Here is a 26,246-nt window from a genome sequence, read left to right as displayed (position 1 = left end):
GATATATATTATATATATATAGATACATATATGCAGATATATATTAAAGTGTTTTTCAATTGCAGACTTTGAGATTCCTCCTAAATTTGTCATCTCGGATGTATGGAATCTGGCATACAGTTTCTTTCGTGGAACAGTGCTTATGGAAGGGGAGTCTGATAGTTTCTTATTTAGAAAATTCTTGCAATGTCTGAAGAAAACATGCGAGGGAAACCAGTTATTGGTAAAATATTTATACAAGAACAAAATTTCTTTATGATATGAATCCCAGGAGGAGGTTAGAGTGTAAGCCCGATGAAGCAAGGTAAATATTGAATTGATTTTAAAATTATTAAAACAAGCACTATAAATGTTTGAACCCAGTCTGCAATTGAAAAACACTTTAATATGTTGCAAGTTATTTTAATTCCAAAAAATCCCCTTACAATAGGATCACTTTTTAAATTTAAACAGAATCTGCCCATTATTGCAATCCTCAGTCGTATAAAAATATACTTGCCCCAGATGTAATTTGGGGACTTACATAGGTTTGACTAAGCAATTGCTCAAGGTCAGAGCTGATTCACATAATAGTGTCAGCCATTGTACTGGCTGCAGATTGTCCAATCACGAATTTTCTAATATCAGAAATCACACAAAAATTTGTAACACCAGCATTAACTATTCTGACTTCTCTATCTTGGGCCAAACAAGCCGTTTACATGAACTGCTTATATTAGAGTCATTATTTATTAAGCAGTTAGTGCCCAAGTTGAACAATCACACCACCTCTATACAGCTGTATCTGGCTTGAGCCAGTTTTCTTCGCTGCTTCTCCCTCCTTTCCGAATCATTCAGCCTTCAGCCTTTAGTCTAGCAGGTGCTTTTTAATTTTGTTTTATTTTAATGTAAGTTTTGTATAATTTGTTGAGACACTTAAAGTCAAAGCTATATTCCATGTGTTTTTAATTTGTGTTGTTTTCTCTTTTAGCCTTGATGATGTAACTATGTCGGCAATAAATGTATCACCTTTTGATGACCGGCTGTCTCCTTGTCACCCTGTCCTATATACAGGTAGTCGTCGACTTACGACCTATGCGACTTACGACTGACCGACTTTACGACAGCTACGACAATATAATAATATATAATAATATTTAATTTTATATTTTGCTAAAATACGTCGAGCGCGTCGATACTTTCCGCTACCGCAGCGCTCATATCCGAGATGCTCAGCTTTTTGCAGCGTTGTGTGTTTGTGTCGTTTGAAAATGGTAAAAGATTCATATTTTTGTAATGTAGTTTGTATTTCTATTTTTTGCAAATAAGTCAAATGTAATAACAAATTACCGTATTTGATGGCTTATAACACGCATGTCTGCATAGGACGCACCCCAGTTTCAGCAGGACATTGAGGGAAAAAAAATAAGGTTTCCTAGCCTATGCTCATATGATTTTGGTAAGTAAAAACTGTAGTATTAGGTTATCATATGCATATTGTTTCTTACCAACAGAATCAACAAAAACATTAATAAAGAAGTTATTTACCATATTTATATTGATCAAAATATGCATTATACCATCAGCCATTTACTACGATCGAATGTTTCGTCTGCTGCTGAAAGCTACCTCATAGGTTTACCAATAGATTGCAACACATTCATTTGTAAACATTGTTTCTTACCGGCAGAATCAACAAAAATATTAATAAAGATGTTACCTATGGTAATATATGTTATATATATCCATTATATATTATAAAAGTATGTAACCAAGGGGTAAAATCCAATAAATAAAAATGTTTCCTATGTAATGGCTTGAGTCTCGTGAGCAACTGAACAAAACCATGTTATTATTCTTAAAAGAGAATGCTAGCACGAGTTACCAAGTATCAACTCAACGAATCCTTGTTATTATGCCTAAAGAGAATGGTAGCAGGAATTGTCAACCACCAATTGATCGAAGCCATGTTGTTATGCGTAAAGAGAATGTTAGCAGGAATTGCCAACTACCAACTGAACGAAGCCTTGTTATCCGTAAAGCTCTCGAGATAATCACCAATAGGTGGCAGCACACGTACTGTTTATAAGTCTGTAAATGTGGAATGCGGCGATCTGCTGTAGACGACGATAATATTATTTTAATGAAAATATCGATAATAACAATGTAGATATTGATTATAATACTAGCAGTAGTAATTGCGGTGATGGTAAGTGTGATAATGATAAATAATTATAATAAACTTTGCTTTTTAATAGGTTATTACGATAACACCGAATGTTACGCTAGGCTACAACATCTTCGTGACGTTTCATGTATAATTTCGGCCAAAATTCTTAAAATTTGAGCCTAAATTATGTACATAGGATGCAGGGGGATTTTTTAGGCCATTTTTTTTTTTTTGTTAAAAAAGTGCGTCTTATACGCCATCAAATACGGTATGTATTTAATTCAAACCTATAAATAAATAAAAGTAAATAATACGTCATACGTGTAGCCGATTGGCAATACAAATGGCGGATAAGAAAATGTAAACAGACCAGACAGATGGTTCGAATGCCTACAATAAAAATGTTAAATACATTAATAAAAGTAAGTATTAATCAAGGAGTTCAAGCATGATAAGATTTCATATGCTAAACGTAATAATAGGTACTATACATGCACATTTTTGGGATAATATAAAATGTATATGTAGGCTAGTCATACTTAGGATATAATATATGATGGATAATATACGGTAGGTACAGAATACATGTACATATGTGGTTGGTCGACTTACGACAAGATCGACTTCCGACAGCTCTGTCAGAACCTAATGCTAGTCATAAGTCGACGACTACCTGTATATTTATATATATATATATATATATATATATATATATATATATATATATATATATATATATATATATATATATATATATATATATATTATGATTAGCAAGAACTCGCTAGCAAATTGCCTCCCCCTTTTTTTTTTTGTTGTTTTTTCATTTACTGCAAGCCGCTCGATCGATAGACACATCTGTCTATCAACCCATATACGGTCAGAATACAAGGGTTTAAAACAGATTAAGGCCACTCCTTTAAGCAGATCTTTCTTTGAGGCAAAAGTGATTTCTGTCTGGTCGTTTTCTTACAGGCAAAACTTCCCCTGTGGGCATCAGCTGAAAATGATTCAACCCCCCATATGCTGGAAGTGCCCCCTGCCCCATAGGAGATAAAAGCAGAAAACCACAAGGCCTCGATCTCACACATGCGCTGGAAGAGAGGGAGTGAAGAAGTCCCCAAAACACCTGCCCCTGGCAGTGCCCTTAGCTAACCACATGGCCCTTTTCAAAGTATACTGTCTCCTCGTGCCCTTCGACTGCGAGCCACGTGTTCGCTCCACCGTTGACCTGCCGGATGCCCACATGCCCTTGCCCAGCCCTTCGTGAAATTCCCACACATTGCCCTTTTACGTGAAGCCCCCGCATCCTAACACGGGAAGAAACTCGCCCTCGGAAATCGCAAGTCATCCACGGACCGCTTTCTGCGCTGGAACCAACTCTGCCTTACGGTAAAGTGCTCTGGAAGACCTCCATTCAGCCACACTTTTGTCTCGTAATATTTACTTAACTTGAGAGCTAGTAATCACCGAATCTCTTGACAAATGTCCGTGCTCCTCGAGTGTCGGCAGTGCTAAGTTATTATCAATTCATCGAAGCCCCTTGGCACCCTCAGTGCAGCTTCGAATTCATTATTCTTTTGGTCTATTTCATTACTGACGTATAATGTGCATATCTCTCATTTCAGAGGGACCCTATATCGTGGAAGCTTCTTGGACTGTGTCTGGAATTCCCCAGTTTCATTCATCCCGTAGGAATCCCCTCGAGGATCAATAATAGCATTCCTCTTTCCTGTACTAACGTTATTTATGTAAATACACTCCTGCAAGTTTGCCCACGTGTTTTAGGTAATATTTTCCTCAGTAACAAGAGCCTTACGCTCATATGAAATTCCCCTTTATTTTCCTCTTTTTATGTTTTCCTGGACCCACAAGTCAGAATCACAAGGCTAAATTACTTTAAATTGTTGCTACCTGTCTCACAGAGAATATTTCAAACTAAATCGCCAGGAAAAACGTAATATATATATATATATATATATATATATATATATATATATATATATATATATATATATATATATATATATATATGTATGTATATATATCTACATATATGTATATATCTATATATATAGTATATATATAGATATATATATATATATATATATATATATATATATATATATGTGTATACATATAGATATAGATTATATATATATATATATATATATATATATATATATATATATATATATATATATATATATATATATATATATATATATATATATGTGTGTGTGTGTGTATACATATAGATATAGATTATATATATATATATATATATATATATATATATATATATATATATATATATATATATATATATATATATATATATATATATACATTAGATATATATATAATATAAACATATACTTATATATATATATATATATATATATATATATATATATATATATTGTATATATATATAATATAAACATATACTATATATATATATATATATATATATATATATATATATATATATATATATATATGTCTTTTTCCTGTAATATATATATATATATATTTATATATATATATATATATATATATATATATATATATATATATATATATATATATATATATATATATATATATATACTGTATATACATATATAGATATAGATATAGATATAGATATATATATAGATATATATATACAGTAGAACCCCGGTCCTCGACTGTACTAGAACTCGAAATAATCGGATTTCAACACGAAATGTTGAGTAAATTTTGTGTCGGAGTTCAAACAACAAACCGGAATCCGACCCGATGAATCATATGATGTTTGTAGAAAAAAGAGTTTCGGGTGGCTGCCGCTAGTTGGCGTTGTTGGTGGCGTTCTTCCCATGCTTATTTAAAAGCATTTAAAGCCCACACATGCTGCTGCTGCTGCTGTTGAAAAATAAGCCATATTATCACATGAAATTAATAATACAGTATTTATAAACCGAATTACTGTATGTCTTATCATAAAATTAAGAAAAATTTCCGAAATTACGTCGGAACTCGGCAGCCTGTGGCAGATATAAACAAACCAGAGCGCCGCCCTGGTGGTGTATCGCGGTACTAATTACAGTCTTAGCCGAGGCAACTAGGGCCAACCAGAGTCTCCGCTCCCGTTGGGGTTTATCCTCTAAGAGGAAGCAGTCTGAGCCCGCCGGAACTCATCCCAAGCCAGGGAAAAAGTTCAAAAAGTTCAAACGGCTCCCGACTCAGACTGTATTGCAGGCTGTCCAGGTCCCCGTCCCTGGTCATCCCTCAACCTCCCAACCTCAACCTCAACCTCAGTATGTGCTGGTCCAACCAGCCCATCAACCTCTCGCTGCCCCTTCATACGTCTCCTCCCCAGCTTATAACGCTTCTTATGAAAGCCAGGGGGCATTTCGGTCTATCCAAAATGCAAAGGGAACGAGAGCTAGAGGGTACTTCCGAGGTAGAGGAACATCCCGCTCCTCCTCCAGAGGAAGGGGAGGCAGAGGATCCAGAGGAGGCAGGCCCTCTCCCGCACAGTGAGATATCTCAGGTAGGCAGGAGTTTATACCATTTTCGGGACCAGTGGAGCTTCAGTCCCTGGGCCCAGAGCATAGTCTCCAAGGGACTGGGGTGGAGTTGGTGCAAAAGTCCTCCCCCCGCAGTCAGGTTCCATCAATCACCCTCCAAGGCTCTGAAGGACTTTGTGAAAGATCTATTATTAAAGAGAGCAATAAAGAAAGCGAGACATCTGAAATTTCAGGGCAGACTGTTCAGTGTTCCAAAGAAAGGTTCCAGTCAGCGAAGAGTAATTCCAGAATTGTCTCGTCTAAATTCCTACATTCAATGCGACAAAGTTTCAATGCTTACAATCTCGCAGGTTCGGACCCTACTGCCCGTGGAGCCGTAACCACCTCTATAGATCTTTCAGACGCCTATTATCACGTCCCGATTGCGAGAGAAGGTTCTCTCCTTATCTGGGGTTCAGACTAGGAAATCAAGCATACTCATTCAGGGTCATGCCATTCGGTCTCAATATAGCTCCCAGAATCTTCACCAAACTGGCAGATACGGTAGTTCAGCAACTCCGGTCTCAGGGGATCATGCTAGCCGCATACCTAGACGATTGGATTGTTTGGGCATCCAGCGTCAACGAATGCCGGAAAGCAACAGCCATAGTAATCGGCTTTCTAGAATCACTGGGCTTTCAGATAAACAAGGAGAAATCCCGCCTAGTGCCGGAGAGTCGCTTTCAATGGTTAGGAATCCAATGGGACCTGTGTGCACACAGACTATCTCTTCCGCCGGCCAAACGGAGAGAAATAGCGAAAGCAACCAGACAGTTTCTCAAGAACAAGAAAGCTTCCCGTCGTACCCAAGAAAGAGTCTTAGGTTCTCTTCAGTTTGCTTCAGTAACGGATCTTCTTTTGAAATCCAAACTGTAAGACATAAACAGGGTATGGCGGAGTCGAGCCAATGTCAGGTTCAGAGACAAAGTCCCTCTGATTCCACCGATTTTGAAGAAGAGACTCGCCTTGGGCGACCGTCAAGAGCTTATCGAAATCAGTGCCCCTTCAGTTTCCTCCGCCATCTCTAGTGATTCACACCGGCGCTTCCCTAAGCGGGTGGGAGGATACTCCCAACACAAGAAGGTACAGGGGACTTGGTCTACCATGTTCCGCCAGTTTCATATCAATGTTCTGGAAGCCATGGCAGTCTTTCTAACCCTGAAGAAACTGCGTCCGAACAATCGGATTCATGTAAGATTGGTCCTGGACAGCGCAGTAGTAGTACACTGTTTAAACAGGGGAGGTTCCAAGTTGAGTCGGATCAACCAGGTTATGATAGCAATATTCTCTCTAGCAAACAAACACCAGTGGCATCTGTCTGCTACCCACCTTGCAGGGGTCCGGAATGTCATTGCAGACTCCCTATCCAGGACAACTCCGCTGGAGTCGGAATGGTCCCTGGACAAAACTTCATTCAAATGGATTTGCAATCAAGTTCCGGGTCTCGAAGTAGATCTCTTTGCAACAGAATGCAACCACAAACTACCTTGTTATGTTGCTCCCAACCTGGACCCTCTAGCTCACTCCACAGATGCAATGTCCATAGATTGGAACAAGTGGAAAAGGATCTACCTCTTCCCTCCAGTAAACCTGTTACTGAAAGTCCTTCACAAGCTCAGGACATTCAAGGATCAGATAGCCCTAGTAGCTCCCAACTGGCCGAAGAGCAACTGGTTCCCACTTCTTCTAGAGCTGAAGCTTCGGTGTTTGCAAATTCCCAACCCGAAACTGACGCAAATAGTACAAACTCAGACTATGTCAGCTTCCTCAAGAATTCAGAATGCCCTGGCTTTGTGGATTTCATGAAGTTTGTAGCTCAAAGGGATGCTAATATTGATCTTATTAACACTTTGTTCCTAGAATCAGATAAAAGGGAATCCACTCTTAGACAATATGACTCAGCAGTTAAGAAATTAGCACTCTTCTTAAAAGAATCTGAAGCTACTGTAATGACCACTAATTTAGCTATTTCATTTTTTAAGTCATTATTTGAGAAAGGTCTGGCCTCAAGTACCATTACTACAACAAAATCAGCTTTGAAAAAGATATTTTTACACGGGTTTAAGATTAACTTAACAGACTCTTATTTTTCGTCTATCCCTAAAGCCTGTGCTCGTTTGAGACCAGTAACCCGCCCACATTCGGTTTCCTGGTTCTTAAATGATGTTCTTAAGTTAGCCTCAGAAATAGATAATCATAATTGCTCTTTCACTAACTTATTTAGGAAGACCTTATTTTTTATTAGTTTAGCTTCAGGTGCTAGAATTTCTGAACTGTCTGCCCTGTCTAGAGAACCCAATCATGTTGATTTCCTTCCATCAGGTGAAGTGTTGCTAGCTCCTAACCCTAAGTTCCTAGCTAAAAATGAAGATCCTTGAGATAGGTGGTCTCCCTGGAAGGTCATCCCCCTCCCACAGGACCTGTCTTTATGCCCAGTCTTTACCCTGAAAGCCTATTTAGACAGGACCTCACACATAACTTCCAGGCCTCTGTTTGTAAGGGAAGGGGGAGGAACCATCTCTTTGAAAGCCATTAGGCAACAGATCCTGTATTTCATTAAACATGCAAACCCAGATTCAGTCCCAAAAGTACATGACATTAGAGCAGTGGCCACCTCCACTAACTATTTTCATGAATTTCATCTTTCAAAATACACGGGTGGAAGTCTCCCCAGTTTTTAAATTACCTGAAATCACTAGAAGCTCTGAAATTCACTACAGTGGCGGCAGGGAACATCGTTCCCCACAATTTAATTCTTCTTAGTACTCAGTCACTCTCCTCCCTCCTACCTGCCTCATTTATTCCCCTTAGGTCATCTGCAGGTGAGGCAGCTTCACAGCCTTTCTCCTGACCATGTCATAGTTTTGTCCTGTCTATTTGTTTAATTTAAATGTTACATGTATTATCTTGTGGGACATAGTTTCCCCACCTTAGTTTTAAGTATATGATTAGTACCTAAATTTGCACTTTTATGTACTCTTTAATCTAATATGATTTTGTATTCATGTACCCTTAATATTGTATTAAAACTAAGTATATTTATTATATCATTATTATATCTTAATACCACATCTTGCTACTGGGATAATTAAAAACTCTTGTGGAAATTTAGTTTTATTACTTTCCTCTACAAGTCTCCCTTTGTTTCAGGATGGTATTTTGATTTCTCTGTTATTATTTCACCGGGTGACACAGGTCGGAAAACCCAGAAAAAGGATTTTGACAAAGGAAAAATCTATTTCTGGGGAGAGACCTGTGTCACAAGGTGACCCCCCCATGATTCCTTCTTTCCCCCCCTGGTAAAATACCATTCCAGTGTGGGGTGCTAATGTGGAATGTGGGTGACGCCGGTTTGTTTACAGTCCGCGAGTGGTGCGGGGGTTTGTAACGGCACCTCACTCGGTGGGACTTTTGACATTGGGAATGTTTACAGGGCGGAGGCCTGTGATTGTGACAATCTCACCCTTTCTCATACACGACTCCATATCATGGAGTTCGCACCGGGGTAGTAACTCCGGCTTAGCTTTTAGCTTTTCTCTGGTATATTTAGCAATAGCTTTACCTAGAAATAAGTGCTGAAAGGTTATTTCACCGGGTGACACAGGTCTCTCCCCAGAAATAGATTTTCCTTTGTCAAAATCCTTTTTTTACGTCCAGCGGCGTTAATTCATGCATCATTTTGTGATAATATTTTCTCTGTGTTGCTTTAATCGTTTTACAATCTGTTATATACCAAAATCATCGCAATTTAGTGTACAATACAACTAAAAAAATTAACTCATTAGCTTTAACCGTTTTTTGGACACAGAGCGATTTGTATACAATTATATACGAGTTTTTTTTTTTTTTCGCTGTCATATATTCCAATATTTATATATGATAATGATATTTTTTTCATTTCTGATGATTGCACACTAAACTTCAGGCAATGAGAAAAAGGAGCCAAAATGAACTCTTAATCTTGAAAACTAAGCGCTATGATATTTGAAAAAACTTTTTTTCCGCTTTTTGGCGCACTACCTCTCGGAGGCCGCATACGGGAGACGTTTTTTGAAAATAGGGCTTGTTAGTTAAAGGGTTAACTGTCGGCGTTACCAACACTTACAAGAAAATCTTGTTAAATGAGTTAACTGAAATATCGTTGGCAACGCTGCTGCAAGTCCCGGCCGAGTGAGGCCGAGATCTCCAATTGCGTTATTCACTATTCAAATTGAAGTAGGGAGGAGGGTGGGAATCATTCAGGTGTTCAGCTAAGTATCACAATATTAGTTTTATTATGAAAACTTCATATTGCAAATACACTCCCTGAACACCTGAATTAGCCCAATTAACAAAATTTTAAGGAGGTGGGATCAATCTAATTCAGCCCGACCCGCCAACAGGGAAAGCAGGTAACTCATTATTCACCTACTCTGTATAAATGAATGTATCCTCACCTGGTTATCCCACTCGGCAGGTGAGGATGCCTGTAGAGAGAGTACCCCCGACGTCAGTCTCATGTCTAGGTACTGTCTGAGTCGAGCTACCTCTCATGTGGTATTCAAACCTCCTCACGGATAGAGTAGCAAAAAACCCACCTACCATGTCGCTAATCAGCCTCGCATGAGTAGCGGGGAACGACGAACCTCCCATATGGCTAATCAAAGCATTCTCATGTATGGAGGGGTACAATGAACCTCCCATGTGGCTAATCAAAGCACTCTCATGTATGGAGGGGTACGATGAACCTCCCATGTGGCTATTGTAGCCTCTCATGTATGGAGGAGAAGTTTAGTGTGCAGGATCTTCGAGTTCTTCGCCGTCCTTTGTCGCCGATGTCTGCGCAGAAGAGGTTGAAGAAACCAAACCTGTCCACTGGATCTGCCTACCTTCACAGTACTAACACAAAGTTTAATACTCTCATTATGGATCCCGACCAACAGAGAATTCAAAGTTCCTTAGACTACATTCATTACCTAAAGTTCCCCCACCCTTGACATTATTGTGTAATTATAAGATCGAGTTGGTCGCCACAAAGGGACCTAGCAAGTAACTCTTCTCCGAAGAAAACTGAATGTCTCTGAGGTAGAAAGTCGTGAAAAGTGACATCGACTTCCAAGTGGCTGCCTCTAACAACCTCCGCACTAAGAGAGTACCCCCTCAGCTAAATGAATGCACCCTCGATAATAGAGTTAGCCACTACACATGGACTAAGAGAATAACTCTCATGTAAGGAGGAGAACGATGAACCTCCCTAGTGGCTATTCGGAGCCTACCATGTATGGAGGGAATGAGGTAGTGTGCCGAGCCATTGACCCTCCGCCCTGCAGGTTGCGGCAAAGGCCGACGAGCGAAGAAGTATCTCAGTGCCAACGAAAGAGCCTAGGCTAGCCTACGAGAGCAACCTCTTGGACTCTCATAGGGAAACTATCAAAGGCTAGGATATATACTTAAAACGTAATAAACCTAAGTTCATGTGATTATACTATCACTGTTGCTTAAGATTCTAAAGCCTAAAAGGAATTCCTCTATCTGGTTAACCTAAGAACTACCGCACTACGTGAATACCACCTTAGCTAAATGACCGCACCCTAGATAATAAGACATCGCCATTACACGTGGACTTAGTGAATAACCTTCTGAGCCTTCGCACTAAGAGAATACCACCTTAGCTAAATGAACGCACCCTAGATAGGAGACTTCGCCGCTATACACGCTGTGGTGAATTGAACATCTCTTAACCCTTTAACGCCAACTGGACGTATTTTACGTCGACAAAAGTTGTCTGTCGGGTGCCAAGTGGACATAAAATACGTCTATTACAAAAAATTTTTAAATATTCGCGGAAAAATACTTATAGGCCTCGTTTGCGAAAAATTTTAAATCGCGCCTTGAGGGATGCTGGGAGTTCACGGATCACGCTGTTGTTTTGTTTACAAGCGTGACCCAGCTGCGCATGTGCGAATTTCTTTCTTATTCCGAAAGAAAGCATCAGCTAACTGCTGAAAATCTCAGAAATTCTTTAGTCACTTTGTCGTAATTTTTGTTCTGTTTTCTATTAGCAGTTGCATAGTTTTATATATGAAAATGTGCGCAATTTCATGTAGAATACAACAAAAAATGACTCATGGTTGTTGCTTTTATCAATTTTGACATATTTTCATATAAATCACGATAAGTGCCAAAATTTCAACCTTAGGTCAACTTTGACTCAACCGAAATGGTAAAAAAATGCAATTGTAAGCTAAAACTCTTACATTCTAGTAATATTCAATGAGTTACCTTCATTTTGCAACAAATGAGAAGTCTCTAGCACAATATTTCGATTTATGGTGAATTTTTGAAAAAATTTTTTCCTTACATCCGTGCGCACTGACTGCTGAAAATCTCAGAAATTCTTTGGTCACTTTGTCATAATTTTTACACCGTTTTATATTAGGCGTTACATAAAGTTTTATACATGAAAATGTGTGCAATTTCATGTAGAATACAACAAAAAATGACTCATGGTTGTAGCTTTTATTAGTTTTGAAATATTTTCATATAAATCACGATAAAGGCCGAAACTTCAACCTTCGGTCAACTTTGACTCAACCGAAATGGTCGAAAAATGCAATTGTAAGCTAAAACTCTTACATTCTAGTAATATTCAATCATTTACCTTCATTTTGCAACAAACGGGAAGTCTCTAGCACAATATTTCGATTTATGGTGAATTTTGAAAAAAACTTTTTTTTTTACGTCCGCGCGTTACGAATTCATGCATCATTTTGTGATAATATTTTCTCTGTGTTGCTCTGATCGTTTTACAATTTGTTATATACCAAAATCATCGCAATTTAGTGTACAATATAACGAAAAAAAATAACTCATTAGCTTTAACTGTTCTGCTCACAGTGCAATTTGTATACAATTATATATGAAATTTTTTTTTCGTGCTGTCATATATTCCAATATTTATATATGATAATGATATTTTTTTCATTTCTGATGGTTGCATACTAAACTTCAGGCAATGAGAAAAAAATGAGCCAAAAATGAACTATTAACCTTAAAAACTAAGTGTGCTGTGATTTTTTGAAAAAAACTTTCTTTCCGCTTCGGCGCTAACTCTCAAACCCCGCCGGCATATGGCAGACACTTTTGCAAATAGAGGCTCGGCGTTTAAGGGTTAAGTAAAGGAAGAAAACACTGAGACGGACTCCCAAGTAAACTGCCTCCAGAATATAAGACACTGAACAATTCCTTAGATAGGAAGATGGACATACTCCGAATACTGTGCAGTCGGGGAAATACAGAGCTGAAGACGATGAGGACGAACCATGAGAAGCCTGGGAAATCACCAGCAATAGAAGAAATTCGAAATAATAAGTAACATCTGGAATTTTTTTTTTTCCGGGAAAGGTGCTGAATTAAATGAAAAAAAAAAAAAACTGTTAAATGCTAAATATAATGCAAAGTCAAAATTAAATTGTATTCAAGGTCATAAAGCTTGCACCACATGAGAATTGTTTGTGGAGTGAGCGTTTATGAACCAGGAACCAGGAACCATCTTTCTGAAAGTAACTAATCGCATTCTTTGACAGTGGACGGGAAGGATTCCTGGAGAGACAAGAAGTGTACACAGAAGCGGACAGAGTTTCTCAACCTTTGATAAATAGACTTTAATATTCGCACCGGACATAAAGACATCCCCGCTGGATCGCCAGAACCAAACACTTGCAGATAAAGAGCCTTAAATGAACGAGGCAGAGTTTTAGCCTCCAGCTCTATCTTCACCACGAATTCCGGAAGAAGAGAAATACATATCAATTCCTACCTAGGAAACCAGCCTAGAAAACTTCCTGAAGCTCACCCACCTTTCTAGCTGCAGCTGAAGCCGAAAGAAAGAAACACCTAATCAGTTGTCTTAATGTTAGAACTTCTGACAAATCTCACGAAGGAGCCCGAGTCAGCAAGATGGGACGTTAAACTTAAAGGAACAAAAAGAACGTAATAAATCATAGAAGTTCTTACTACTAGAAATTTTCAGGAAGATGGAAAAATGTACAGCTAAGTGCTGAGCGGCAGCCAGCAATAGCTGAAAACCAAAGAATCTTGACTTTCTAAAGGAACAAGAGAAAATCAGCTACTGTATTTTGGTTATGACAGGTCTAAAGATGGGATGAACTTCCTTACGACACCGACTTCCACATGTCCAGCTGACCTGGTAAAGCTTACAGGTTGACTTTCTCAAGCTGAAAGAAACACTGTCTAGACATAGCTTTAGAGAGTCCGGTCTGTCTAGCTGTTCGCTCGGCAGTCACTTGCAACTAGGTTCATAACGCAAGAGTCTGGATGATAATGGTGAAAATGCGGTTGTCTAGAAGATCTTCCGCATGAGAAGGAACATCAGAACTTCCGTAAGGAGCATTAAAAGTTCCGGAAACCCAGGGCGTTAGGGCCAGCAGGGAGCTAGAGTCATAGATGTCTTGACACTCCCGTAATTCCTGACTACCTGATGAATGAGACCGAATGGCAAAAGCATACACCTCTAAAGTTCTATTGATCTTGTTCCACAAGAGTTCTCAGATACAACATGGCAGTTACGATGTCGCAAAGCAGACCCACTACTCTGTTGCACACTAGGACTGAAAAACACCTGAGGGCTTCCTTTACAGCCCTGAGTTCCTGAAGATTATGACTCTTCTTGTTCCCGATCCCTCCAGTGCCTGAAGCCTGGGTTCCTCCAAGGTTGCTCCCCAACCTTGATATGAGGCATCTGAGTACAGATGAACGTCGGGAGGAGGGGAGACGACAGACCTTCTGGATGTTAGATGCACTTCTTCTATCGCAGAAGATCTGACAAGCGAGAATCGCTCCAGACTAAAACTGCATTCTCAATGTGGAAGTCCCAGCGATTCCTGAGACATACCTGAAGAGAAAAGCATACGGAGACATCAAAACCCTGGAATTAACAAAGAGAGAGAGAAAACATTCTCCCTAAGAAGCTTCTCCAAGTGGGTACCAGCTGTTCCTTGTTGGACAGGAACACCTCTGCTTCAACATAATTGCCGACACTGGAGACATGAGTTAGAAGCAACAAGTTTGCTATACTGGCCACATCCCCTGAACCCTGAGCAGCCACACTAATCATAGCATGCTGTGACACTACTGCTGACAACAGCTGCACGAATTGACCATGGAGGAGATATCCTTCTCCCTAAAAGACTGTTGCAGAGCGCAAAAGGCGCCCTCAACAGGACCCTCTCCGAATGTCCGGATAGTGAGGCGGAAGCTTTAAAAAGAAGTTCCTCCTCTTCTGGCCAAAGAACATTGTACAGTCAGACAAAATGTTAACCTGGTATGCCAGCCCCATTGAAACCGAAGTGATGAGGTGTCAGGCAATACAGGATCGGAGGGAGTATATCCATCTTCTTTGAGAAAACCCTATCAACCCGGACCACATCCACATAGAGTGGGACAAGGCCTCCGACTGGCTGCGAAAGGTGTCCTCCAAGATACAAACCTCCCTAGATGAAACTGAGACCAGACAGTTTGATGAAGGAACCCAAGAGAGAAGAGCCTCAACAGATTCGCTGAGAGGAACCCTGACACCCGCAGAAGGGTTACCAGCTACCTTGTAAATACCCCTCCCGAACAGGAAGCAAGGTTGAATCCTGCTTACTCGACCCTGTTAAAGCCACTAACCTACGTCTGCCTCCCCCAATGCCTGCCCGACACAGCCAAACCAGACCAGATTATTTGATGATTGAGCAACTACCGGTTCCATCGCATATAGCGACTCGAACATCGCTTGATTCGGTAGTGTAGGCTCCTCCAGAGCCTTGGACTGAGGATAAATAGTATGGTTGAAGTCCACCATCCGCTTATACTCATTCTCATTAGCTGAAGGAAAACTAATATCCGGTACCGGATCCTCTTCTTCAAATGAACAATCCTTGTCGGACTGGTCCGACTGAGCCGGAACAGGAAAAGAGACAGGCTGACCCCTAGCAAACGTCGAACTCGAAAACCCGGAACTGGCCACGCCTGGGTGCGCAAGACAGACACCTGACGTATCCATCGCAAACATCCTGGGGGCACCAAAGTAGGTTGCGCAAACCTTGCACCGCCCAATGACGATGACACAACACCTGGGCCGGCCACACCTGGGCGGACAACGCCCACTCCTGAGAGCGAAGAGGCCGCAACAACCGAACCACGCAAATCCGGATGTGTCAAAACCGCATGAGAATGGGAATCCAGAACTGAAGACCTGCTGGTTAATGAAGAAGGGGGAAAAGTCCTTGATGACCCGGAATCAACCCCGAACCTACATGGACACCTTAGACGGAGGGACAGAGAAACCTGCAGGAAAGTTGAGAAAGAAGAAACCAAAGGAGGGAAGGAAGAAGAAACCACACTCGAAGTAACCACCAGAGAACCTAACGCTGACGTTGGACAGGTGGAGAACGTACCAATTGGACTGGAACTCAAAGGAGTTTCGAAGGGGAAGTTATGGGGTACCAAACCCAAGGTAACCAAAGAAGGCTGCCAACACTGCCTGCTCCGGGCTGGGGCCAGCTGGCAGATCCTACTTTAAAGGTTTGTGGTTCTCCATGAACCCCGCCACCCGTTAGGGCTGGTTCTGGAACAGGCGGGGGGCGCCTGAAAAAGAACAATTAGTATCTACAACACTGGTAGTACTACTATCCCCATCTTTAGTTTCTGTTAATTTAGTCATAAAGCTAGAAAAATAGACTAGACATACTAGCTGATAACTTGTCCTCTAACTTTTTGAATAATTCTTCCATCTGATCTACCGACCTAGACTCGCCACCTATCTGACTGATACTACACTGCATCTTCCTACATAAAATACAAACAGAACGTCGATCGTGTTTGAGGGTTCTCATCCTACGCTTGCAGGACCGATGAGCGTCAGCATCTCTAACAGTAGAGCAGTAGAAGGCTCTGTCATCGAAGATGTAAACGAAGTGGAAGCATCGGCGCTAGCAGATGGCAACGTCTTCTTGTTTGACTTATCCAATCAAGTCCAAAGTACCGATCCCAAAGTCAAAACCGGGAGAGAAGTTCAAAATCCTGTCAATAAAGTATCAATCCAGGAGAAAAGGTGTTGAAAACAGTCCAAATCGTAACTTGATGTCCAAATTCTTTACATGGGGGCCGGGCTAAACTACCAAAAGTTCGCCCGATGTGGGACACACCCACACAGCATGGCGAACAAAATGTAACTGGGGATCTCGGCCTCACTCAGCCGGAATTTGCAGCAGTGCTGCCAACGGTACTTCAGGTAACTCATTTGACAAGGTTTTCCTGTAAGCGTTGGTAACGCTGACAGTTAATTGTGGGTAAAAGCTAAGGGTATGTAGTTTGGGCTGGTAGGTAACCAGGGCTAATTCAGGTGCTCAGGGAGTGTATTGCAATATGGAGTTTTGAGGGAGAGGGGAAGTAGTCCCCACATAGACAACACAATATCTTAAGAGGCCTACCACCTCCAAGTACCCGGTAGTATGCAGTATTACAGGGGTAAAAAAAAATGGAGTTTTGAGGGATAGGGGAATAGTCCCTACATAGACAACACAAAATCTTAAAAGGCCCACCACCTTCGTGTACCTGTTACCATGCAATATTAAAGGGATAAATATGAAAACCTGAAATTAACTAATTTTTCATTTTATTACCGTATGTACTTAGCGTAATTTGTAAAACTAGTCTACTGTACACAAGGAATCCTTAATACTAGCACAAACATATAAAGACATTAATCAATACCTTACTGTACAGTACTGTACATACATACTGTACACATTGCTACCACTACACCTAAATTGAAATTACACTATGTATACATTGCTACTACTATATCTAAATTGAAATTACTGTACACTCTATGTACTGTATGTTACACAGTTGCTCCTCTCCAGGACCTTCATTCAACAAAGTATAAATCTGTGGAATAAACACAAAATCAAATGTAGAAATATTAGTACTGTACTTCTGTTATGAGCTGTAATCTACACAAAACTCCTTATCTTACTGTACAAGCATTTCTAAGTCATTTATAAACACATTAAAAACTTTTTCACAACTAGTACAGCTTGACCCATACCTTGACATTGTTGAATAATGTACAGCTGCCCCTCACACAAGCACTGAACTTCTCCAGGAACTTCATTCAATGAATTGTATACTGTACAGTAATCTGTGGATTAAACACAAAATGAAATGTATAAATATTATTTACTGTTATGAGCTGTAATAATACACAAAATCCTTAATCTTACAAGCATCTCTAGGTCATTTATAAACACATTAAAAAGTTTTTAACAACTAATACAGCATGGCCCATACCTTGACACTCATGAATAGCTCGCACTGAATGGCTCTGGGACATTCACTCAATGAAGTGCAGTACTGTACAGTAACCTGTGGATTAAACACAAAATGAAATGTACTGTTAGTATGACTCAATATTTATAACATCTTTCATTGCTTTAACTTGCATGAATATATTATTCACTGTATCTCTAGGTCATTTATAAATATTAAAAAAGTTTTTAACAACTACAGTAGGGCCCATACCTTAACACTGATGAGGATCTGGATCTGTGGAGATGGATGTGGAGAGGAGTATGGAGAGAGCGTCATCGGTTGGAAGGGGAATCTCCTTCCATAAAATCTGGTTGCTGTTCTTTAGGAGTTTTTCCCTTCTTAGCCTTTTTTCACTGGGATCAGGCTGAGTTTCTTCTTTTGAAAAAAACTGGAACAGCGTTGTCTGCTGTTGCCATTTCTTCAGCTGTTTTCTGTATACGCTGACTAAATTATTATCAACGTAGTCAATAGCCCTGTTTACCAGTTCCTTGTCATGATGATGCTTCTTGAAGAACTCTTGGAGTTTCTCCCGGTGCAGAAGCATCTCCTTTATTCCTTTGGAAGTTGACTCCACCTTGCTCTCTTCCTCTCCAGACACCTCCTCAGCCAAAATCTTCTGCTGCTCCTTGTGAAGTTCCTGGAGTTCCTCCATTGTTAGCTCAGTGTTGTGTTCTGCCACCAGCTCCTTGATGTCATCAGAACTCACCTCCAAGCCCATGGACTTGGCCACAGAAACAATTTCCTCAACATCTGGGTCAGGCAGAGGAAGGGGTTCAGCTTCAGGGTCATTTCCAAGCTGACTAGGGGCATCAAAGCCTTCAAAGTCCCTAAGAGGAGCCCCATCAGGACAAAAGTTTCTCCAAGCTGCCCTTAGAGTCCTCTTAGAAACATCTGCCCATGCTTTGTTTATCAGCCTGACACAACTCAGAATGTGGAAATGTTCCTTCCAGAATTCAGTCAGAGTTAGGCTGGTTTCACTGGTAACTTCAAAACACCTTTGCAACAGTGCCTTTGTGTAGAGCTTTTTGAAGTTAGCAATGATCTGCTGGTCCATGGGCTGGATTAGTGAGGTAGTTCTGGGTGGCAAAAACTTTACCTTAGCCAGCTAAACTTGTCTGCCAACTCATATTCCATGTCTGGGGGGTGGGCAGGGGCATTATCCATGACGAGGAGTGCCTTGAGTGGCAAATCTTTCTACTGAAGGTATTTCTTTATAGTGGGGGCACACACTTCAGAAACCCACTCTTGAAAAATTTGCCTTGTTACCCAAGCTTTGGCATTCGATTTCCACATGACATTTAATTTGCTCTTAAGCACTTTTATGTTTCATAAAAACTCTGGGGGTTTCTGAGTGGTAAACTAACAGAGGCTTTATTTTCAAATCTCCACTAGCGTTCACACATAATAACAAAGTTAGCCTATCTTCCATTGGTTTATGGCCAGGTAATTTCTTCTTCTTTAGTAATGTAGGTCCTCTTTGGCATTTTCTTCCAAAAGAGGCCTGTCTCATCGCAGTTGAAAATCTGAGTCGACACATAACCATCTTCGTCCACGAACTGTTGAAATTCTTCAACATATTTTTCTGCAGCTTTCTTATCAGCACTCCCTGCCTCCCTATGCCTTACAACACTGTGGATGCCACCCCTTTTCTTAAACCTGTCAAACCATCCCCTACTGGCCATAAAGCCATAAATTCATGCTTGGTACTACTAGATCCAGCTCTGTTTTTCATAAGGTCAGCATGCAAACTTTTAGCCTTTGTGCAAATCATAGCCTCTGATACAATATCCCCAGCAATCTGTTTTTCATTTATCCAAACTGATAATAATTTCTCAATTTCATCTAATTTATTATGGGAGGCCTCTGTTTTGTCAAACTCATAACTCCTGAGCAACACTAGCAATTTTATAGCCTCTTTGTTCTTCAAAATGTGTTTATGGTGGACCTAGGTAACTTAAATTGTGATGCTAAATCAGTCACACGAATGCCTCTTTCATACTTCTCAATAATCTCCTTCTTAAGTTCTATTGTAGTTCTTACTGTCTTTCTCCTCTGCTTGTCAGCAACGGCTGTCTTGGGACCCATGATTAGATGAAAATGTGGTGCAGAAAGCCAAATAAACTTATGAAATGCCTGTACAAGCGCGTAGTTCTCCAAACAGCAGCAGCATCATGTGTGGGCTTTATACACTTTTAAATACGCGTGGGAAAAACACCACTAACAACGCCAACTAGTAGTGGCTGACCGAAACACTTTTGTTTACAAACACCATATGCTTCATCGGGTCGGATTCCGGTTTGTTGTTCGAGCTCCGTCGCAAAATTTACTCGACATTTCACGTCGAAATCCGATTATGTCGAGTTCTGGTACAGTCGAGGACCGGGGTTCTACTGTATAAATATAAAGATGTGTGTATATATATGAGGCATCCACTGGAATAACCAGGTTTGGCCACATTTTAAATAAGCGAGAAAATCGTGTTCAAAGTTTTAAAACTTAGAAATGCCATAGCAACATTAATTATGTTTCTCAGAAAAAATGTTTATATGATAATTGTTGCAAATTTACTGTACTTGAACACTAGGGTAGTTAAAAAAATTACACTTTACAACTTTTGCTACTAGTAGCTAGAAAGTAGCAATAACTGAATGTGCTAGGGCATTTTTAAGCATTTGAAACATTTTGAACATGGTTTTTCACCAGTTATATACTCGACAGGTAACTTTCCGATTGACAATTTGTTGGTTGGTAATAGTAAATTGGTTTAAGTAGCCCAGATACAATTTTTGGAATGTTCATTAGCTACTACAAGTGTCTTAAGTGACACCAACAAGTAGCAAATTCAGATATTAATTTGCTGTTGTGAATTTGTGCATAAAAGGAGCCCCAAACTCAAAAAATGTAATGATATAACGTTTTAGATGCATTTCCCTTCCCAGAGAGTTAATGTGGTAAGAATTTCCTACTACTTGCTACTAGTAGCAAGTAGTAAGAAATCGGCAAGAAGATTGTTATTCCAAAAAAAAAATTCAATTAAAACAATTTGTACAGGTACAAAAAAACAACATAGTATACTAATACATGCTCAGTTTGGGTGTTTGTGTATGACTGCTACTTGCTTCTTGTTCCTACTAGTAGGCATTAATAGCAAAAAACGAGTCCAAGTCGTCAAAACAACAAAACAAAGTCATAATGAATGAGTATCAGGTAAGTGCAACAATTTTCCTTAATACTAACAGTAAGTGTTTGTTAGTATTGTTTTTTGTTACTAGTAGCTCCTACTAGTAGGAGATAATTCAACACTACTAGTCACACATAAGTTAAAATTTGTCTTTTGGTACAAAGTATGCAGCAGCAGTCCAGTCTTGCAACAATAAGTAATAAAAGTATACATGCAAAAAATAATATCAATATTACAAAAAATTATTTATAAATGGCTTAAAGACGCGTTTACAGTGTGCAAACAAGTTTTAACGCCATTCCACACCAAAGTTTATGTTGTGAAACCGACTTTGGGATGAAAAAACAAAAATTGAGGGGGTGTGCCCAAACCTGGTTATTCCAGTGCATGCCTCATATATATACCGTATATATATGTATATATATACATACATACATACATATACATACATATATATATATATATATATATATATATATATATATATATATATATATATATATATATATATAGATAGATACATATATAGATACATATATATATATATATATATATATATATATATATATATATATATATATATATATATATATATATATATATATATATATATATATATATATGCAAAATCCAGATGATAAGTAAAAACGGGTATAAAGAATTAAATGCTTCTCTCACTTTTACTCGTAGTAATTCCTTTGTGTTTTCTCTTATTGATTTCAGGAACTCACATTTAGTTGTACAGTTAATAATGAATCCTATGGTATGACCAAAACTGTCGTATCTTGTGCAAAAAGTGGGAAAATTGAGGAAATATATAAACATATTGTTGGTTTTCTGAGCTACATACGAAAATTATACAGTGAGCGATATAGTCGCTTGCTCTCCCTTTAATTTTTAATCAGAGGCTGCCAAACAAACGCCTTTAGACCCAAGAATCTACCTTATGAATCGCGTGACCCGAAATACCGTCGATTTTTCAAGAAGCCGACGAAGTTGCATTGTGTAAGCAATCCATGTAATGGTAGGTCTGAAGATTGATGAGTATCTGCTGTCTGCTAATATTCTTCCACTGTATTTCATCTTTTCCCTTTGTATTCATCACTTCGCCACCATCTACGAGAACCTGGTATAATCATATTTCTTTTATGAAGTCTAGTGTAAGAATAATTAATATTGCCTAGTGAATTTGCGTAAGCTATTCCCGTGCAGTAAGTAGGAATTAGGGAAAGTTAAATAAATAAATTTCAGGCAGCTTTGTGTCTCGATCCTATTGTTCGGAAGAGAAATAGCCTTTACCAGTACCAAAACTGGTACGAACCGATTATCTATTAGTACAGTCACTCGTTGCATTACATTTTCTTATGGGAGCAGGGGAATTGACTGTCAGACGCTGACCAATTGTTCATGTAATTTCCTCGCTACCAACGCACATTCTTCCTTTGTCAGGACTAATTGGGAAGTAAAGGGGTTTGATGTAATCCGTTATCTCATACATCGTTTCCTGGCTGGCGACCGAATTCAATTAATTGTCTGTCTTTGAGGATAACTTTAGCTTTAATTGACAGGTTACGTGTGTCACTGGCGAGGCAGGGCCCCATGAATTGGCATATAATTAATTAATCAACTCATCAGCTTTCCCCACATATACAGTACGTGTGTGTGTGTGTGTGTGTGTGTGTGTATATATATATATATATATATATATATATATATATATAATATATATATATATATATATATATATATATATATATATATATATATATATATATATATATATATATATATATATATATATATATATATATATATATATATATATATATATATATATATATATATATATATATATAAACTGTATAAAAGGAGGAATAGGATAGCCAGAAGGCATGGTAAAATTGCAGACATGTTATTTCTTAGCATATAACAGAGGCACAGCCAAGCTTTCAGGAATACATGACTTTTCCCATCATCAGGGTCACTTATCTATATAATGACATAAAAAATAAAGAGAAACATTACGAAAACTATACTGATTGACTAAATCTAAAAGTATTAAAAGTTATAATTGACAAAACTTTAAAATACATAATGATAAAAAGTAAAAAATAAAAACATAAAAACTGCAAATCAACTACAAAAGAGCCATGACTAAGTAATAAGAAATCACGTACTAAACAGAAATTGTCAAATAAAATCACTGAGCAGATAGATACTGAGAGAGAGAAAGAGAAAAAATTAACATTCAAAATAATAAAAATTAAAATATAGTACAAAATACCAGAGAACTTACTGTTCATGTTGTAGTTAAATGACAACTGGGCGAGTTAGAAGACTGAGTGAAAGAGGGTGCAATGGTGTGGATACAAAACAAAAAGAAAAAAGCAAACTATGCAATGAACAATGGAACAGAGGTAGTTTGGCTACTGAGTGTTGGTGATTGTTGTTTAATATGGAGGGACTCTAAAAAGGGAAGCGGATGGCTGTTTTTTGTTTGTCCAAGTACTTGAAAATCACTGTATTGTATGTGATGGTGGCAAGATATGGCATGAAGTCTAATGGCACTATTCTCTTTTTTGTTTAAAGTTAAGCCTGTACGGTGGCTGACACCCCTATGAGAGTCTATGCGTACCTTAAGGAGGAGCTTGGTACATCCCACATGTCCCAAATTACATTTAGGAAAATTAAATTTGTAAACAATGCAGGTACACATCAACTCCGGAAGGGTGTCTTTCACACGAAACAGTCTTCCGATTGTAAGAGGGTTACTAAAAGTAAATCTGAAGTCAACATACAGATACAGATGGCTCAAGAGTGACAATAATTTTCGTTTGATTAGGAAAGAATTATTAGTGAAGGGTAGAGAAACATACATTATCTTTTTGGGAATGGTGCAGACTATAGATTTTGCCTTAAAAATATTGTATAAATATTCTTTAACGATTTTATTGAACATGTTCAAGGGATAGCAATTATTCTTAAAATACGTATCTCTAAAAACCTAACTTCCACGTGAAAGTTATTCCAGTTGGAGCAAAGAGAAAAGGCTTGATGAATCAGAGTTCTACAAAAATTAGCCTTGAAAACAAGGGGACAATAACTAAAAAAAGTTTAACCCACGGCAGGTATACGTTTTCTTTCTAAAAATGCCAGCCACAAACTTTCCCTCAGAACAAGAGACCAATTTTAAGAATAATTGCTATCCCTTCAACATGTTCAATAAAATCGTAAAAGAATTTTTAGACAATATTTTTAAGCCAAAATCTGTAGTCTGCACCATTCCCAAAAGATGATGTATGTTTCTATAACCTTCACTAATATATAATCTATATATATATCTATATCTATATATATATATAACTAAATACATATATATATATATATATATATATATATATATATATATATATATATATATATATATATATATATATATATATATATATTTTCCTTCTCAGTCCTCGTGAAACTTCCCCGATCCTAATGCAGCCATAGGACACCATTACAGGACGGGTCAACGGTCATCTTCTCTCAGACTGAGGAAACCTTCCTCCCCAGAAACCCCACAAAGTTCAAGGATAATGATTTAGCTAAACACTGAGCCTGGCACCGATTGGCTGATAGGCCTAAGGAGAAGTGCCAGAGCCAATCGTGTCCAGTAGAGAAGAAATCGGGGTTTGTGAGGTAAGACAAGGTGGGGAGGAAGATGCCCAAAGAAGGCCCCTTTGGGCAGAGCGCTTTTTTCAGTTTTAGGGGAAAGACGATTTTCCTTGCATCCGTATAATTTCCCCTCAGCCTCTCTTTCTGGTTTTACGGTAAATTTTAGTTTGCTTAGATACTTGGGCCCTTGTGTAAGTTTTAGATAATATAGATCATTGTTAAATTTACACCCCTGTGTCTTATTTAAATATGTCCCACAGTCAGTACTGCAGCCGACCCGGCAAGTCAAACCCCTCGAGAGGTCGGGGTCGTTTCCTGTGTCAGGTGCGGGTCCTTAAACGGCGCTAATTAATAGTAAATATAGCGAACTGTGGGTCATTTCCTCTCCCGTCTGCAATAACTGTAGAGTGATATTAAATTGGGAACAATGGTGTATAATACAAGAAGCACGGGATTGCACAGGGCTTAACGGCGCACGAACAAGAGGAGAGAGATGGTGGGGCGGTAGAAGTTAGTCCGAGAAGGGTTGGGGAAAATAGCGCGGAATGCAGCAAGTGACCTTGCCCTTTTGAGGGCATTCCTGAGTGGAATCGCAAGGGGGTGGGAACCCATGAACGCGAGTGAAACGGACAGTAGTACGCCGCCAGGAATTCCGGAACAGCGAAAGTAGTGCAAATAATGGTTCTTGCCGGGCGGGAACTGTAAATTGCGGAATGGAATGATCGCTCCGCCCTCCGGGATTGCAATGCAACCTCCGATACGCCATCGGGTGCTCGCAGTTTGGTGATGAAACTTCCCATCCCGGCATCGCACATTCTCGACTTCGATAACTCACGCCAAAAGAGGGCTTCATTTCGATCGGCCTTCGTTAACAGTGTCGTAGAGGCCACTAGCGATTGACCGATGCCCAGAAAATTGCACAAACCATCGCTAAGATGACCGGGTCCGCAGCCAGGATGATGAGGTCATGGAAAAACAGACCTAAAGATTGGCCATCGCTCAGACAAGGCCTTATAACACGCTTTCACCCTTCAAGAAGAGACCAGCAGCGCTATGGCCCGCTTATTCTCCAGCATTACAAGCGGGGGAGGGCATCGCCGAGTACATCGCCAGACTGTCGGCCGACTATGAAAGTTTGGCCTCGGACGAGAGCAGACAGAGGAGGGCAGCGAAATTTCTGCAGACAGATGTTGTTGATGACTCCCCCTCAGTATCTGCGGTGCTGGTCAGCTCTGGGAATCTCTTGATAAAATGCCATGGTTGGTGCAGCCCAGTTGGCGTTAGAGACGGAGAGACGGCTGCAAGCAGAGAGGAGGGCTATCCTACCCCACCCATCGTCGCT

The 26,246-nt window shown here is 39.3% G+C and overlaps 2 protein-coding genes across 3 annotated transcripts in view; both read right to left on the bottom strand.

Moving 5' to 3' along the window:
* Positions 1–26,246, bottom strand: part of GlyRS (glycine--tRNA ligase) — a 615,776-nt gene that overhangs the window by 249,056 nt on the left and 340,474 nt on the right. The gene's annotated exons all lie outside the window — the stretch shown is intronic.
* Positions 17,829–19,249, bottom strand: LOC136851647 (tigger transposable element-derived protein 1-like). Its single transcript, XM_067126051.1, has 3 exons — positions 18,271–19,249; positions 18,040–18,114; positions 17,829–17,890 (listed from the first exon to the last, which is right to left on the bottom strand). Exon 1 carries the CDS (start codon positions 19,112–19,114, stop codon positions 18,272–18,274), a length of 843 nt encoding a protein of 280 aa, XP_066982152.1. The 5' UTR covers positions 19,115–19,249; the 3' UTR covers positions 17,829–17,890; positions 18,040–18,114; position 18,271.

This window comes from Macrobrachium rosenbergii, chromosome 23, assembly GCF_040412425.1.
Source record: "Macrobrachium rosenbergii isolate ZJJX-2024 chromosome 23, ASM4041242v1, whole genome shotgun sequence".
NCBI classification, from domain to species: Eukaryota; Metazoa; Arthropoda; class Malacostraca; order Decapoda; family Palaemonidae; genus Macrobrachium; species Macrobrachium rosenbergii.
The sequence above is the reverse complement of the archived record's forward strand: the minus strand, read 5'-3'. Positions and strand labels throughout refer to the sequence as shown.